This window comes from Anolis carolinensis, unplaced genomic scaffold (assembly GCF_035594765.1).
Source record: "Anolis carolinensis isolate JA03-04 unplaced genomic scaffold, rAnoCar3.1.pri scaffold_8, whole genome shotgun sequence".
Taxonomy (NCBI): domain Eukaryota; kingdom Metazoa; phylum Chordata; class Lepidosauria; order Squamata; family Dactyloidae; genus Anolis; species Anolis carolinensis.
In genome coordinates, this window is record NW_026943819.1 from 10,065,710 (window position 1) to 10,083,244 (window position 17,535).

The 17,535-nt window shown below is 41.2% G+C and overlaps 1 protein-coding gene across 4 annotated transcripts in view; it reads left to right on the forward strand.

The window, feature by feature from the left end:
- Window positions 1–2,691: 2,691 nt before the first annotated feature.
- ppp2r2a (protein phosphatase 2 regulatory subunit Balpha) overlaps window positions 2,692–17,535 on the forward strand; it is a 41,448-nt gene continuing 26,604 nt past the window's right edge. For 2 of the 4 annotated variants that reach the window (XM_016997204.2, XM_062960858.1), the window contains exons 1-2: window positions 2,692–2,983; window positions 8,306–8,383. In XM_016997204.2, the coding sequence (XP_016852693.1) occupies window positions 2,932–2,983; window positions 8,306–8,383 (130 nt within the window). In that variant the 5' untranslated portion in view covers window positions 2,692–2,931. The remainder of the gene's footprint in view (window positions 2,984–8,305; window positions 8,384–17,535) is intronic. The other 2 variants (XM_062960859.1, XM_008120179.3) reach the window with 2 other exon arrangements.

The window sequence follows — 17,535 nt, forward strand, 5'->3', positions numbered from 1 at the left end:
GTGGAAGGTGATAAATTGGAGAAAGGAGATTTAGTGTGGCTAAGTACCCAAAACATCAAACTGGGGCTACCTTCGAAAAAATTGGGCCCTAAATATATTGGACCATTTAGAATACAGGGTGTTATCAACGAGGTGACTTTCCAGTTGGCATTGCCAAAAAGTTTAGGGAAAGTACACCCTGTATTCCATCGTAGCTTACTGAAAAAATATATGGGTACTTTGGACAAAATGGACACATAGAATTATTGTTTTGTTTCAGACTTGTGATGAAAGAAGAACCGAAGAGGAGGACGAAGAAAAGGAGGGCACCATGTCATGGAACCCAGTTACAGGGCTTTGGTAATTCAGCCCTGTAACTGGGAGTCATAACATAAACAATCCCAGAAGCACCTGGCAGAAGAAGATAGAATATGCCTGGGAACTTGGGGCTGAAAGTATAAACAATTATAATTGGTCTAGTGTGTGAAAATGGTAGTAATGTGATATTGGGGGTGGGACTTGATGATGATATTTACGTGTGGTGTTACGTAGCATCAAAAGTTATAAAAATAGTTGTATGTAAACATTGGGTCATTCCTGACTTTTCCAAAGTCATGTATTCTTCAATAAAGATTGGATTTGAGAGCAGTTATCTCTGATCTGCGTTCAGACTGATCCTTTGAAGTGAGCAGGACACTCTGCTATGGCTGATTTCTCTGGTTGAATTAGTCTGCAGTGCCTTTCATGTTCTTTGACTCGTGTTTGGGCAATGCTGCGTTTGGTGGTCCCTATGTAGACTTGACCACAGCTGCATGGTATACGGTAGACTCCTGAAGAGGTGAGATGATCCCTCTTGTCCTTCGCTGATCGCAGCATTTGTTGGATTTTCTTTGTGGGTCTGTAGATAGTTTGTAGGTTGTGTTTCTTCATCAGTTTGCCTATGCGATCAGTGGTTCCCTTGATGTATGGTAAGAACACCTTTCCTCTGGGTGGATCTTTGTCTTGACTCTCATGGCTTGTTCTTGGCCTTGCAGCTCTTCTGATGTCTGTGGTGGAGTCTCCATTGGCCTGTAGAGCCCAGTTTAGGTGGTTGAGTTCATCTTGGAGGAGGTGAGGTTCGCAGATTCTTTGTGCACAGTCTGTCAGGGCTTTGATTGTGCTTCTTTTTTGACTTGGGTGATGGTTGGAGTTTTTATGAAGGTATCTATCTGTGTGTGTAGGTTTTCTGTGGACCAATTTTTGATTGGGTTTGCGGATGACCAGAACATCTAGAAATGGCAGTTTTCCTTCCTTTTCCTTTTCCATGGTGAATTGGATGTTTGGGTGGAAAGGCACTGCAGACTAACTCAACCAGAGAAATCAGCCATAGCAGAGCACCTGATGAACCAACCTGGACACAGTATATTATTTGAGAACACAGAAATGCTTGACCACTCCAACAACTATCATGTCAGACTACACAGAGAAGCCATTGAAATCCACAAGCATGTGGACAACTTCAACAGAAAGGAGGAAACCATGAAAATGAACAAAATCTGGCTCCCAGTATTAAAAAAAACCCCCAAAATCAGAACAAGAATAAGAAGCAACACTCTGAGACATGGGAACTAGGGGCAGCTAACAAAGGATGCCCCCAGGCAGAAAGTAGCCAATAGATGAAGCCATTCAATGCAAATTAGGGTGATTAACTGCAACATTCACGCTGGCCTCCAACTGACAAGAGTTCTTCTCTCACCCTGGATTTCCCACAGATATATATAAGCCTTCCTTGCTGAGTTTCTCCATACCTCACAACCTCTGAGGATGTCTGCCATAGATGTGGGCAAAACGTCAGGAGAGAATACTTCTAGAACATGGCCATACAGCCCAGAAAACATACAACAACCCTGTGATCCCGGCCATGAAAGCCTTCGACAACACAGTAATTACTGTATTTATTTATTATTTATTTACAGCATTTATATTCCGCCCTTCTCACCCCGAAGGGGACTCAGGGCGGATCACATTACACATATAGGCAAACATTCAATGCCTTTTAACATAGAACAAAGACAAGACAAACACAGGCTCCGAGCAGGCCTCGAACTCATGACCTCCTGGTCAGAGTGATTCATTGCAGCTGGTTGCAGCTGGATTGCTCTCCCGCCTGTGCCACAGCCCGGGCCGAATTTAGCACCAAAACATCACAATGTATTGAAAAGTTTGACTACAAAAACATTGACTGCGTTTTTTAATCCAGAATGTTGGATAAGTGAATGTTGGATAAGTGAGACTCTACTGTATAAGTTTTTCTCAAGAGAAGATGATGACTTACAATGTCATAAGCTGCTGACAGGTCTACAAAGACAGCTCTTGTATTCTGGGTAATATGGCTGTGTGGAAAGGCTGTTTCTAGGTAAAGTGGCCCTCTGGAAGGGCACTGGAAAGAACTACAACTCCCAGGATTCCGGTAGGCTGTTAGGAATTGTGGGAGTTGAAGTCCAAAACACCCCGGACCGAGGGCCCAAGTTGGCCCACACACCAAGGTTCCCTTCTCCTGCGCGCATGCGCACTGGGCGTCCTCGGTGGGCGGGTCGGGAGGCGCCGCGGCGGCCCAATGGCGTGGCTCCATTCTTTCTTCCCGAGCGCCCGCCCCCTTTCCCCCTCCGCTTACCTCCGCCGGTGACGTCACGAGCGGGCCCAGCAGGCGCCATTTTGAAAGTGGAACCCGAGAGGCGCGCGCGGAGGGGAAAGGGAGGGGGAGGGAGAGGGGGGAGCAGGCGGAAGTAGGAGGAGGGCGGGGGGAGGCGCGAGGCCGAGAAGCCCAGAGAGAAGCGCTGCCTCTCCGCCTCCCCCCCCCGGAAGGCATCCGCGCCCATCCGCGCCCGGCGAGGCCTCTCCCCCTCGGCCTTGGGGTCAGAGGGGACGCGGAGGGCCCGCGGCAACCGACGGGGCCTCCATTGGGAGTCCAACATGGCAGGTAACCGCGGACGGGGCCCGCCCTTCTCCCCCTCGCACGCCTCAGGTGAGGCGCTGAGGCAGGGCTCCCTGGATCGCCCACTTCCGCTCCCTCTCAGTCTGCCTTATTTCCCTTCCCAATTCATTCCCATTGCCTATTTAATTCCCTTTCCCAAGACCATTTCCCCCTTCTCATTTGGCATCCTCCATTGCCCTTCCTCCGCTCTTGTTGCTCCGAAAAGCTTCCCAACTCATTCATTTCAGTTTCTCATTCATTTCCCTGCAAATTTGAGGCGTTTGCAGGGGATTGCCTAATGCATGGTTTGAGGCTCTGATTTGCAAGGCAGTAAAAGCTTGGGCTGCAAAAAAAGCGAGTTTTAGATTGGGCTGCATGTGGGAATGGCTGACCTGGGTTCATCCTTTCCATGCAACATGGCATAGCCTGGAGGATTTCCTATAGAGAGATTGAAACCTGTGTGGAAATTGCAGCTTGTTGAGCTCCTATGGTTTGAAAATAATAATACAGTAGAGCAGGGGTCCCCAAACTAAGGCCCGGGGGCCGGATGCGGCCCATCGAAGCCATTTATCCGGCCCCCACAGCACAAGGGCAGAAGGGGGTTGGGCTAAATGACCCAAGGGGTCTCTTCTTCTCTTACAACCATTATTATTATTATTATTATTATTATTATTATTATTATTATTAATATTGAGGCTGGGTGGCCATCTGTCAGGGATGCTTTGCTTGTGCTTTTGGTGCACAGAGGCAGAAGGGGATTGGACTCAATGGCCCAAGGGGTCTCTTCCAACCTTATTATTATTATTATTATTATTATTATTGTTATTATTATTAACATTGAGGCTGGGCGGCCATCTGTCAGGGGTGCTTTGCTTGTGCTTTCGGTGCACAAAGGCAGAAGGGGGTTGGACTCAATGACCCAAAGGGTCTCTTCCAACCCTCTTTTTTATTATTATTGTTGTTGTTATTATTAATACTATTATTAATACTATTATTAATTATTGCTCGGTGGCCAACTATAGTCTGGCCCTCCTACGGTCCGAAGGATCGTGAACTGGTCCCCTGTTTAAAAAGTTTGGGGACCCCTGCAGTAGAGTCTAACTTATCCAAGCTTCTGGATTATCCAAGCCATTTTTGTAGTCAATGTTTTCAATATATCATATTTTGATACTAAATTCGTAAATACAGTAATTACAATATAACATTACTGCGTATTGAACTACAGTAGAGTCTCACTTATCCAACGTAAACGGGCCAGCAGAATGTTGGATAAGTGAATATGTTGGATAATAAGGAGGGATTAAGGAAAAGCCTATTACACATCAAATTAGGTTATGATTTTACAAATTAAGGACCAAAACATCATTTTACACAACAAATTTGACAAAAAAGTAGTTCAATACGCAATAATGCTATGTAGTAATTACTGTATTTACGAATTTAGCACCAAAATATCACGATGTATTGAAAATATTGACTACAAAAATGTGTTGGATAATCCAGAACGTTGGATAAGCGAGTGTTGGATAAGTGAGACTACTGTACTTTTTCTGTCAAATTTGTTGTATAACATGATGTTTTGGTGCATAATTTGTAAAATCATAACCTAATTTGATGTTTAATAGGCTTTTCCTTAATCCCTCCTTATTATCCAAGATATTCACTTATCCAAGATTTTGCTGGCCCATTTAGCATGGATAAGTGAGACTCTACTGTAATAATAATAATAAGTTTATTTATACCCCGGCTCCATCTCTCCCGAAGGGGACTCTGGGCGGCTCACAGATAATATCAGATAAAAACAGTGAGAATAAACAATACATCAATAAACAAAAGGAGCCTCCGGTGGCTCAGTGTGTTAAAGCGCTGAGCTGCTGAACTTGCAGACCGAAAGGTCCCAGGTTCAAATCCCGGGAGCGGAGTGAGCGCCCGCTGTTAGCTCCATCTTCTGCCAACCTAGCAGTTCGAAAACATGCAAATAGGTACCGCTCCGGCAGGAAGGTAACAGCATTCCATGCAGTCATGCCAGCCACATGACCTTAGAGGTGTCTATGGACAACGCCGGCTCTTCCGCTTAGAAATGGAGATGAGCACCAACCCCCAGAGTCAGACACGACTGGACTTAATGTCAGGGGAAACCTTTACCTACAGTAAACAAAACATACAGCAATTATAAAATTTAAACATTAATCTATGAAAATAAAAACACACTTAATAGAACATGGAATTAAAATGCAAAAGATCCACCCTTTTCTTCTCCAAGCCCTCCTGTTTTTTCCAATCTGTTCACAAACACAAAAGGTTCAGAAGAGCAACATGGGCCACTGTGTTGAGGTTTGTGCCTTTCTTTGCCTCCAATCTTTCCTCAAAGAAAGCTTTGAATGGAGGGAGGTTGTGAGTGCTGCCACATAAACCCCGCGTTTTCTGCCTGAGTTATTTTTCTCCTGCAGGCAAATCCGTCAATGGGATTTGCCTGCATTTGTCCAGAGTGGGCCGCCTTTTGAGGCTGAGAGAGTGTGGTTTCGCCAAAATTGGTTTCCCCAACGGAATGGAAATTCCGACTCAGCTTTCCCAGTGTCCCTAGTCCGAAATCACTCTATCAATTTTCCACTGGTGCATCTACATCAGACATGGGCAAACTTTGGCCCTCCAGGTATTTTGGACTCCAATTCCCAGAATTTCTAACAGCCAGGAGGCTGGGTTGTTGTATGTCTTTCGGGCTGTGTGGCGGAAATGTTGGAGTTAGAGTCCAAAACACCTGGAGGACCAAAGTTTGGCCGTGCCTTATCTACACCATAAAATTAATGCAGTTTGACACCCATTTTGACTGCCATGGCTCAGTCTATGACATCCTGGGAATTATGGAGCCTCCGGTGGCCTAGGGGATAAAAGCCTTGTGACTTGAAGGTTGGGTTGCTGACCTGAAGGCTGCCAGGTTTGAATCCTACCCGGGGAGATGAGATCAGCTCCATGCGGGGACATGAGAGAAGCCTCCCACAAGGATGGTAAAAACATCAAAACATCCGAGCGTCCCCTGGGCCAATTCTCTCACTCCAGAAGCAACTCCGGTTGCTCTTGACACGAAAAAAAATCTTGGGAGTTGTAGTTTTGTGCAGTACTATTAGGCAGAGAAAGCTCAGTACAGTGTTCCCTCACTTATCATGGGGGTTACATTCCAGGACCACCCACAATAAGTGAAAATCCGTGAAGTAGGTAAACTATATTTTAATATACAGTAGAGTCTCACTTATCCAACATAAATGGGCGGGCAGAACGTTGGATAAGCGAATATGTTGGATAATGAGAGATTAAGGAAAAGCCTATTAAACATCAAATTAGATTATGATTTTACAAATTAAGCACCAAAACATCATGTTATACAACAAATCTGGCAGAAAAAGTAGTTCAATACGCAGTAATGTTACATAGTAATTACTGTATTTACGAATTTCGCACCAAAATATCACAATGTTTTGAAAACGTTGACTACAAAAATGTGTTGGATAATCCAGAACGTTGGATAAGCGAGTGTTGGATGAGATTCTACTGTATATACATTCTTTTAGTAGTTATACACTATTTTAAGTTTTTATCAACCAATTGTGTGTTGATAAATCGCCTCCTTCTCCTCCCGTTGTCGCTTGGGCTCCTTTTCTCTCCCTTCGGCTTCTCCTTCCTCCCTTCTTTAGGCTATAAATTGTAATTTTTTATGATTTATAATATTATTTTAGAGTTTATTGAAAAACCGTGAAACAGCGAATCCACGAAAAACGAACTGCAAAGTAGTGAGGGAACACTGTACCTTTCAAAATTTCAACTCCTAGGATCCCATAGCAACGAGCTATGGCAGTCAAAAGTGGTATTGAACTGCATTCAGTTTACAGTGTAGATGCAGTGTACAGTGTAGATCAAAGCATGGACAAACTTTGGCCCTCCAGGTATTTTGGACTTCAACTCCCACAATTCCTAACAGCCTACTGGTAGTCAAAGTGGTGTCGAACTACATTCAGTTTACAGTGTAGATGCAATGTACAGTGTAGATCAGGCATGGGCAAATTTTGGCTCTGGGTGTTTTGGACTGCAACTCCCACAATTCCTAACACCTGGTAGGCTGTTAGAATTGTGGGAGTTGAAGTCAAAAAAACCTGGAGGGCAGAAGTCCCCCCCCCCCCCCCAAAAAAAAAGAAATTGAAATTTATAGAAAGCACTATAATCTTGTTTACCTCTTTGGCAAGGTTGCTTTGAAGCTGTGCATTGAGCTATAATTACAAAGTAGAATACCTATTTTCCTGTTCAGTGTGATGCCTAAATAGAGAGCAACATTTTCTTTTCACAAAGTAACAAAGGGAGATGGAAATAGAACACTTGTGGATTGTTTGCACTTTTCCTGTGTTCTGATTGCTGTGTGGCGGTGGAGTGACCACTCTTCCCCTTCTGGCTTGAACTTTTTCTTAAGTTGCTTGGTGGTGGTTGTTTTTTTTAAGGAACTCCTCCCTCTCTTGCTCCATCCCCTTGGTTAAGATGCCACTGTTATGCAGCTGTTTTCACACACATCATTTTCAGGGAGATATTCAGGGAAAGCTCCATTTTGATAACTGCCTTTCAGCTTCCTCCACGAGCCCTACCCAATGACTGGCTCTGAATGACATGTCCAAGAAATGGGTGGCGTGTCTTTGGCATGTTTAGGTGGAAGGTTCAAATGATTCACCGTCTTCCTTCTGGCGGGGCAGGAATGTTCTTGAAGCTTTCTCTCCGGTCCATCTTTTACGGTAGTTTCAAGTTTATTTGTAACTAAGGTGACTTTTTTAAGTTTCAAAATAGTAGACTTCTTTTATAACAAAAATCTTAAGCTTTATTCTTTTACTTTCTCTTTTTCTTTTACTTTTGCTTTTTCTTCGGATAACATAAATGAAGTTATTTACAAATAAAAAATGTACCCTCATGGTGCTTGATTCCTGATTCTAGTAACTTAGAAGTAAGTTCCAAAGTTTGTGTGAGAAAGTTTGATTTGTAAGAAGAACATTCATGCACTATGTATTGTGTATCTTCAGTGTGTCACAGCCTATGAAGTTGAGTAGTTGTGACCTGTTTTTGTAGAGAAACTGATGGTGACTGTGTTCATTTGGACTCATCCCTGGTGACAAAAAAGTTGTATATTTGTGGACAGTGTTGTGGGACAATAAGAAGAGCTTGCAAGTAACTTTCTGCTTTGGAAATAACTCATGGTCCTTGTGGGCGTGGTGGGTGCTCCCTTCACATTTCCTTTCCTTGCCAACAATCGCTGTGTATCAGACTGGAATGCTAACACTGTGCAGTCAAGCTTAATAACCAGGGTGTTGTCCAGCTTTTATTTAACTTTTGTTTTGTTTCTAGGAGCCGGTGGCGGTGGAAATGACATTCAGTGGTGTTTTTCTCAGGTGAAAGGGGCTGTGGATGATGATGTAGCAGAAGGTAAGAACAAGATCTGATTTAACCTATTTGTATTATTAATGGCAGTAGGATTCTGGTACTGGTAGTGTATTAGGTATTTTTTGAAATCTTTGTGTCACCCCAAGTTTGTATTCCTTGTGTCAACAGTAAATTGTGAAAGCTTGAAACTTCTGTCTCTCTGTAGCTTTTTTATTTACAGGTCCTGGTGTTTTACCTCATTGCTCCAAGTTACTTTATTTTGTGTCTTTAGGTGAACTATATTATTAGCAGCAAAATTATTCTAGTACTATCCCTTTTATTAAGTATTTCTTGAAATCTCCTTGTTTCACCCAAGTTTTAATTTCTTATCTCCATATGTGAACAGCAAGTGTTCAAAATATCCATCCTCAAATATATGCTAAGAAATTGAGGATGTAGTTAGATCAGTCCTCCCCAATCCGCTGCTTTCCAAATGTCTTAGGCTGTGATTCCAACACTCCTCTAGCCAACTAGGCAGTGTGGTTGTGTAAACCAAGGTATGATACAACTTTCTGATATAGCTGAGTAAGCCACCCAATTTGACGCACACGATGCTGAGTGGAAACATCACACAAGTGATGTACAAATGTCTTTTTCAGAAGAACTATTATGTTGTCTTTTTCAGCTTGACCTATAGTTTAGGCTTCTTCCATCTTTATATATATTTTCTGAGGAGACTTTAAATGGCATTACAATTTTTAGCATTTGAAGTTAAATACTTGGTGTAATATCATGGAAGATGGAGCATGCCACATGATGTGAGGAGAGGGGCACAACTCAATGTAGGACAGCAGTTTTTAGTGTGATCTTTGCTCCATGAGGAAATGGGGACCATGAGGCCCTGCAAATGCCGTGATACTTGCATTTAGCTCAAAGATTGAGAAATCCTCCTTATACTATGATTACAACTTTCATCGTCTCTCAACATTGGATGTCGTAATCCAGTGGTATGTGCATGATCACAGTTATTTGTGCTGTAAATTCATCACACTCCTAGTCGCCAGCTGTGATGAAGACTAGCTTTGTTTGCAATTGAATTGGAAGTCAGTGCCTTTTCCTTTTAGTAAATGAATATAGTCACAAATTTTTGCTCTGTGCACATTCTCTATTGAATGATGTATTTTTCTAGAAAGAAACAGACAAGTCCAGTGCGTAACACTGTTTCTGACCCTTGATAGTAGCCTTCAGATCTTGAAGTCTGTCATACATTTGGAATATAACTACTAGGGGATGCTATGCATGCTAGGTAGCCAGGACTTAAGTCAGTTTCAGAACTCATGCTAAAAAAAACCCCTTTGTTTGAGAATTGCTTTGTTTTTAGAGAAGCTCTGTGATTCATGCTGCATGCAGTGTATCAAATAGTTATTCTGCATTTGACCCATTGTCTGCTTAAAACAAAAACATGTCTGATGAATTGAAACAAATAGCTGTGCATTATGATTTGGGAACACATTTGCTTGTAAAGGTGGTCATTGTTAGTTACTAAGAACTATGTTTCACTGAATCAAAATCCAGCATTGAGATGAGTATGCTCTTCCACATATTTGAAAGCAGTTACATGTAGTTTATGGAACAGGAAATCATGAATATGTATGGCCTTCCAACACTTCTTAAAAGAAAACATTCATCCTACTCAAGTCTGTGTTTACTAAGTAGAAAACATTGCTAATTCTTTTGGAATTGCATTCAATTAATCATACATATGAGAGCCAATGTGTATAGATTGATATGTTGGTCTGGGATTTGGAACACATAGTGAGCTGTGAAATTGCTAGTGTCCTGGGGTGAGTCATGGAGCTAGCATGGTGTAGTGGCTTGAGCCTTGGACTGTGACTCTGGAGACCAAGCTTAGAATCCTCTCTCAGCCACGGAAACCCGCTAGGCAACCTTGGACAAGTCACACACTCTCAACCTTGGAGGAAAAAAAGGCAAACCCCTCTGACCAAGTCTTGCTAAGAAAGTTGGAAACTTGAAGCCACACAAGAATAACAAGTGACTAATATGCTCTCAGATCAACCACATTTATGAATGGGGAAGAATCCAGCCATTTACTTTCCCTAGGGATTACTGGGGAAAGGCCACAGATAAATGTAACATGAATAACAGTCTTAATCCCTAGTATCTAGGACCCTCCCATGATGCACAGAAGGGTCCCAGATGGAATTCCTGGTCGTAGAGCTTGGAAAGGCCCGAATTTTTAACAAGCTGCAATATATTCCAGTGGCTGTTTGCAAGGACAGATGGATGGAATGTTTGATTTACTGAAAGACAGCCTCACTTCTCTCTAACCCTATATTTAGATTGTCTTTTGAATGTAAGCATACTATAGAATTGTACTGGAGGTTCACAACACTTCTGAGGTGATGCATCTATTGATATGTGCGTATACTCTCTTATCCACAGCTTGAATATCCAATCTATGGATAAGAGTCTATGTTGCTGTACGTCTAGACTTTCCCAATCTGGTTCCCTCCTGAAATCTGACCATTGACTGATGAGTGGATGTTATGGGAATTGATTGGGCAAAGCCCTCTTTTTTTTTTTTAACTTAATACCAGAATCTTTTTCTTTTCTTTTGGTTGAAGAAACTGCAAGGAGTTAAGATCCCTCACTTGGACAGTGTTCACCATACACCAGCAAGGTGTGGCAAGTCACTGACCAAAAATAGTTATCCCTCTGGCACATTTCTTTTTTCAAAGAACATACCTTCCATTGTTCTGTAAAGTAACATATTTACTTCTGAATTTCAGAACATTTTTGCTTTGAGATTGTTTTTGGATTGTGAACATCAGTATATTTCAAAATGCTGGTTCTGTAGCAACATCAGTGCTATGTAAAACTTTGTATGTATGTATGTAGCTGTATGCAGGGCCTTCTATTGGTTTCTTTATATCACATTCATGGACTGGTATATTGTTTCTGCTGTATTATTAACATCCTGAGAACTCACTGTATTAGAGGGCAAAAAAAATAATAATCAGAAAAATGTTATGTAATTGAGGGGGGCCGTCAAGGCAGATAAAGAACTCTAGCTTAGCCTCCCATTTTGGCGCAAACGTGTACAAGGTCCATCTGTATGTGCCTTTGTGTTAGATGTGATAAATGATTTAGTGGCAAGCTGTTGGAACTTACCTTCAGATACTGCAAGCTCCTAGGATTTGTACTTACAGATTTAATAATAATGTCATCACTTATAAAATGTTTTAAGAACTTTTAAGGACTGTAAATGTTTTATACTAAGACAGGTTAACTGAGGACAAGGGAAACTATCTCTTTGCATGTTTTGGCCTATAGTTTTCTATCAGCTGCATCCACATGATCGGTAGCAAGGTGTCACAAGATTAGTAGTCAAAAATATCTTCAGGGCTAATATTTGGTTGTAGGATTTGTCTTAAACCCCTTTTCCTCAATGTTTGGTCCAAGAAGTCAATCCATCTGCCAGCAGATACATAACTAAGTAATTTGCCTCAAGCACAACACATAATACTGATAGTGTGCATCTCCACATCCTACACAGGATAGAGATTTGTTGCCGTAATAGAAGTACAGTAGAGTCTCACTTATCCAAGCTAAACGGGCCGGCAGAAGCTTGGATAAGCGAATAACTTGGATAATAAGGAGGGATTAAGGAAAAGCCTATTAAACGTCAAATTAGGTTATGATTTTACAAATTAAGCACCAAAACATCCTGCTATACAACAAATTGGACAGAAAAGGTAGTTCAATATGCAGTAATGTCTTGATGTAATTACTGTATTTACGAATTTAGCACCAAAATATCATGATATATTGAAAACATCGACTACAAAAATGGCTTGGATTATCCAGAGGCTTGGATAAGCGAGGCTTGGATTAGTGAGACTCTACTGTATTAGGAATTTTGATACCACAGAGTCTTTTATACTTGTCATATACTTAGAATTTTATTCCAGTTTCTCACAGACTTACTTTGCATGTAGCTGCCTGTATTTCATCAACTGCTACACCCCGTTATAAGAATGTTTTTATAGTCTTGACAGGTAAAACATACCTTTAATCTTCTTGTCAAGTTGTGGAATAGTTTGATATCTTTCCAAGAAAGATAGTTCTCTTCTTTAAACTCCATGGGATGAGTGAGAGGGAGAAATAGGATTGTTTATTGTTCAGGGTCAGGCCTAAAATTATTGTCCACAACTTCTTCAACTTAACTGGCATATGGGTTTTGAGGACTTTGAATAGAATACTTTAAAAGACTACTGAATAAATGGATAAAAATATAGCAAGAGCTTTGCTGGGTCACATCAAAGGCATATCTAGTCTAGAATCATGGTCCCATAGAAGCCAATGAAAGGTGTATAGGAAGTTTCAGACAACATACGTAAGATGAGCACAACAGCAAACATGAAGCATTTATCTTGAATAAGTCACTTTCTTCTCCTTTGCGCATTCCCACAAGATAACCAGGGAAAAAATGTAATTTATCTGAAATGCTTCGAATAAGAAAATTTTAGAATGCAGGTATTTCCAGGTATTTACATATACATAGTGATTAAAGGATGAGGGAATGGGGAATAGTTTTAAGTAAAACACCTTTTAATATTGCCTGGCTGCCTTTTTAGAATATATACATTGTTGTTTACCATACACTGCTCATTAGGGAAAGAACCCAGGTTCAAGAATACTGGTATTTCCTCTCCAGTTCTATGGATGATTAAAGAATCCTTTGGGAGAGGAAAAAAATTAGGGCTGCTTACTTGTAGTTCATAGTTCCCCTACTCCTACTGTTCCATTGTCCGAGTGAGTTGCTCCATTTACATGATGTGTCACTTTTCCTCTGATTGTGTATTTCCTTTTTAAAATGTCAGAGCTCCTTGATAGATTGACTTAGCCTTCCTCCTGGTTTTAGAAGGGTCTTGACACTTGGGGACCAGAACAGTGAACTGTGGAGGAGTGAAACGGGCATTATTATGTATGCTGAGAGGCCCAGAGTAAGGAGGCCATTCCATATAATAATTTCTTTGCTTACTTTGCAGTCTAAATGAGGGGGAATTGTGAATCTATTTTTGTTTTGCTTTCCATCTTTAAGGTCACTATAACATTGCATATTTTATTTTTATCTAAACTGCAAGTAAATAATTACTGCTGGGAGGACTCACCTGTTGAAAAATGTGCTAAGAACCAGCAAAAATCAAGAGCTAAATTTAAATTGTGGCTCTGTTGTACTCTAGAACTGTATGTCTAAGTGTTCCTCTCCTACCTGAGCCTTACACCTGGCTAGCATATTGGGTAAAAGTATAGACAGAACACTGCTCCTTTTACTACATTTCCTTCATGTTTTCTCCAGCCCCCATTTTTTTGCCAGCAGAAATTCTTGCATTGTTTATTGGTGCTGTTTGCTAAACAGTGTGAAGCTCAGTGGCAAAGCACCTGGATTATATGTGGAAGATGAAGACGACGCATTGGTGAGCACCCTTTGGGTTCGTTTGCTTAGCCAATTACAGATCCACCTAACTGTAGTTTTGTCTAGCTCACATTTTACTAGTTTGTTTGCCAGAAGGTCATGAGGGACTTTGTCGAAGGCCTTACTGAAATCTAGGTACGCTACATCCATGGCATTCCTTGTATCGACCCAACTCATAACTCTATCGAAAAAAGAGATCAGATTAGTCTGGCATGACTTGTTTTTGGTAAATCCGTGTTGACTATTAGCAATGACTGCAACACTTAGAAACAAATGCAGTCATTGCTAATAGTCAACACGGATGGAATCTACTCTGACTCCTCTGTTTTTCTACTGTATTGATTCCTTCATAAATTGCAAATGTATATTAATCAGGAATAATAATATAATTGAGCCCTGGTCTCCAGAGTTGTTGGCTCTTGACGGAAGTCATTGAGAGCTATGTATCAGGGTTGTGTGCAGAGAAGAAATAGCACGACTCACTGGACTAAAACATGCCAGTTTTAAAATTTATTAATACAAGTTGATCTATATATATAAAAGAGTAAAAAACTGGGGGCTGTGGAGTAAGCAACAAAACTACACATCCTAGAACCACGAAACTTGGCAGCACAACCCACCATCCTTGCCCCTAGGTTCCGACAATGAAAAGAAAAGAAAAATAAAGTCCTAATTAGAGGGAGAGGATTAATTGTTTTTATCCAATTGCTGCCAGTTAGAAGGCTAAGCTCCGCCCACTTGGTCTCCTAGCAACTTACTCAGCCCAGGGCCTCAAAGCACCAAGGCCAAGGGAAGACCAATGGCTAAATGACAAGGAGGACTCTAACTACTCGACAAACTGTAACAACAGCCAGCTATACTAACAATAAAACACCTCCATTCAGTACCACAGCCCAACTACCAGTTACCAACCACGCATTTCCACAACTACACATACGCATACCCACCAACCACAATATTGAACAGGAAGAAGAAAATAATAATAATACCAATAACACACCAATACCATCATACAGTGGACAGATCACCATGCAGTCCCACCCCTCAACCATTCACTACACCTTCAAACCACACCTTACAGAAACCCATCCAACCTCACCACAACAAACTTCGACATTGCTAAACTCCGACACCCTGTGCTGCCTCACCACTTAAAACCAGACAACACAACTTCACACAACACACTATCCACACACCAATGCAATCCCTACCTCCCATGTCCACTACAGCCAGGACACATGCATACCTACAAAAACAACCACGACCACAGGGCAAAAGAACCCAAACACATGCACAACAACAACACCAAATACATCCAGCCAAGATATCCGCAGAAAAACCAATTCCCCAAACCAACAAACATACATCATTCACACTTCAACAATCAGAAATATTGTATATTCACAAGCTTTAGGAAATAATATCCCCTGATGGCGCAGGGGAGTAGATGAATAGGTACTGCTCCGGCGGGAAGGTAACGGCTCTCCATGCAGTCATGCCATATGACCTTGGAAGTGTCTATGGACAATGCCAGCTCTTCGGCTTAGAAATGGAGATGAGCACCAACCCCCAAAGTCAGACACGACTGGACTTAATGTCAGGGGAATCCTTTACCCTTTACCTTAACTACCACTAATTCCTCAATACTTTATTTCCCATGCCACCATACTTTGCCACAGCAACGCGTGGCTGGGCACAGCTAGTAATTTGATATATTTGATTTTTTTTAAAAAAAATTATGGATTTGGCTGTCAGTAATTGGCTGCAGTGTTATAACAGCTTTGCACCCGCAACATCAAAATTCCTCCTTCCCGCTCCCTATGGATGGATACAAATTCAGCAGGAGCTTTGAATGACCAGTGCTCTCCAAGTCCAGTAATCCTTTGTTGTACACTGAAGGAGAAATAATTACTTCGCTACGATATTCTATATATGTAGCTTTCCATTTAGAGATCCACAAGTGATTTTGCCTTGAAATGTTGCTATTTGGGTTACTTGTCAACCCTCTAGGCAGACAGGTTTCTGTCCTAATTTTAGAGCTGTACAATTGTGGAGCTGGGTAAAGAGCTGGATTTTCCCCTCCCTAGTCCTCCATCTATAAAATGCTTTCAGTTGATAAATGAAATCTGATTTCTCTTTCAGACAAAGCTTTTCATGTTTTTACTGTTTTCATTTTGCAAGGGAAGAGGAGAAATCCTCCAGATTTTAGAATGAAGAACCAGTTTATCTTCCCCTGACATCATATTTTTTAGTCCTAACAAGTTGTAGTCCTATGAGTTTCTTAAAGAGTCCAATATTTCACTCATATGGAAAACTGAAATGATTTCTAAATTAGTTTTAAAGCTAGAATTCATGTCACAGTTATGAATTCTTGCCATTGTTGTATTCCCTGATCTATTTTAGATGCTTTGTAATGCTGTATTTGTTAAATAGAACAGACATTGTACAATTTGAATTTTATGTAAGGTCTGGTGTGTGCGTGGAATGTACGCAATGTGTGTGTGTGGAATTGTCAGAGGGTGAAAGATTGAGTATAGATTCAGAAAGTCAATTGCTTGGTTTACATGTGTCTCTTCATTACCAGTTCTCATGATTGCAAATGTTTTATTGTCAGGGCTTGTCCCTAGGCTGCTACTGCAAATAAATGTTGTTCCTCTATAAAAGGTACCCTTTCTATTTTGAATACCTAACAGAATCATCAGATTTAATCAGCTTTATAGTGAATCCTTCATACATTTTTCTGCATTTGTGTCAGCTGAATAGAGTGGGTATCCTAGCAAACAGAAGCTGACTGTCTTAGAACTGGAAAACATCCAGTGTTTGCTCAGTGTTCCAATCTGTACTCAGTACAAGAAACTGGACATGTGATAACAAGCCTCCAGTAGGATTTCTTTTTTTTCTATAGGGGATGGAGGATGAGTATTAATGGTATCATGTCTATTACAGCAAGAAGCTCCTTCAAGGGTATAAGGATGTGGGAGATGTGTATCTGGAGAGAAGCAGGAAAGAGTGTGAAAGTGACTGCTTCAAACATTCCCTACACCTCACATACCTTACATTTACCCTTTTCTCCTCCCATGCCCTATTTCTTCAACATGATAAAACATTTGTGTGGAGATCTCCAGGTCCTCCAGAGCAATTCAGCCTTTAGTGCAGTGGTTCTCAACCTGTGGGTCCCCAGATGTGTTGGCCTTCAACTCCCAGAAATCCTAACAGCTGGTAAACTTGCTTGGATTTCTGGTAGTTGTTGGCCAAAACACCTGAAGACCCACAGGTTGAGAACCACTGCTTTGGTGGATTCCTAAAAGGTATTCTCTCTAGGCCTTCTAGTGTGATTCTGTGCCGAACTAATTGGGAGAAAGGCAAGATGAAAATAAAGCAAAGAAATAGAATTGTACAGGAGATTCCTAGATAACATTTTAATCAAATCTGCAAAAGTCAAGCTTGCAAATGTGGAATGACGACTGTATTGGAAAATTAAGATTATTATTGTTACTTTATAACTCCCTGGTCTGTTTCTGCTGTATATCTACTGGCCTTTTAGGCAATATGTGTTAATCTTTGGGGGAAAAATTCTTCCTTTTCTTACAAACCATAATGGATAAGTAAAGGGAGTTTTAGATTTATGATGTGACCTACATATCCCCCTTCTGTATGGATGCTTGTGCATCCAGTGCATGGAAATTGCCTTTTACAGAATAATGCACTTTAAAAA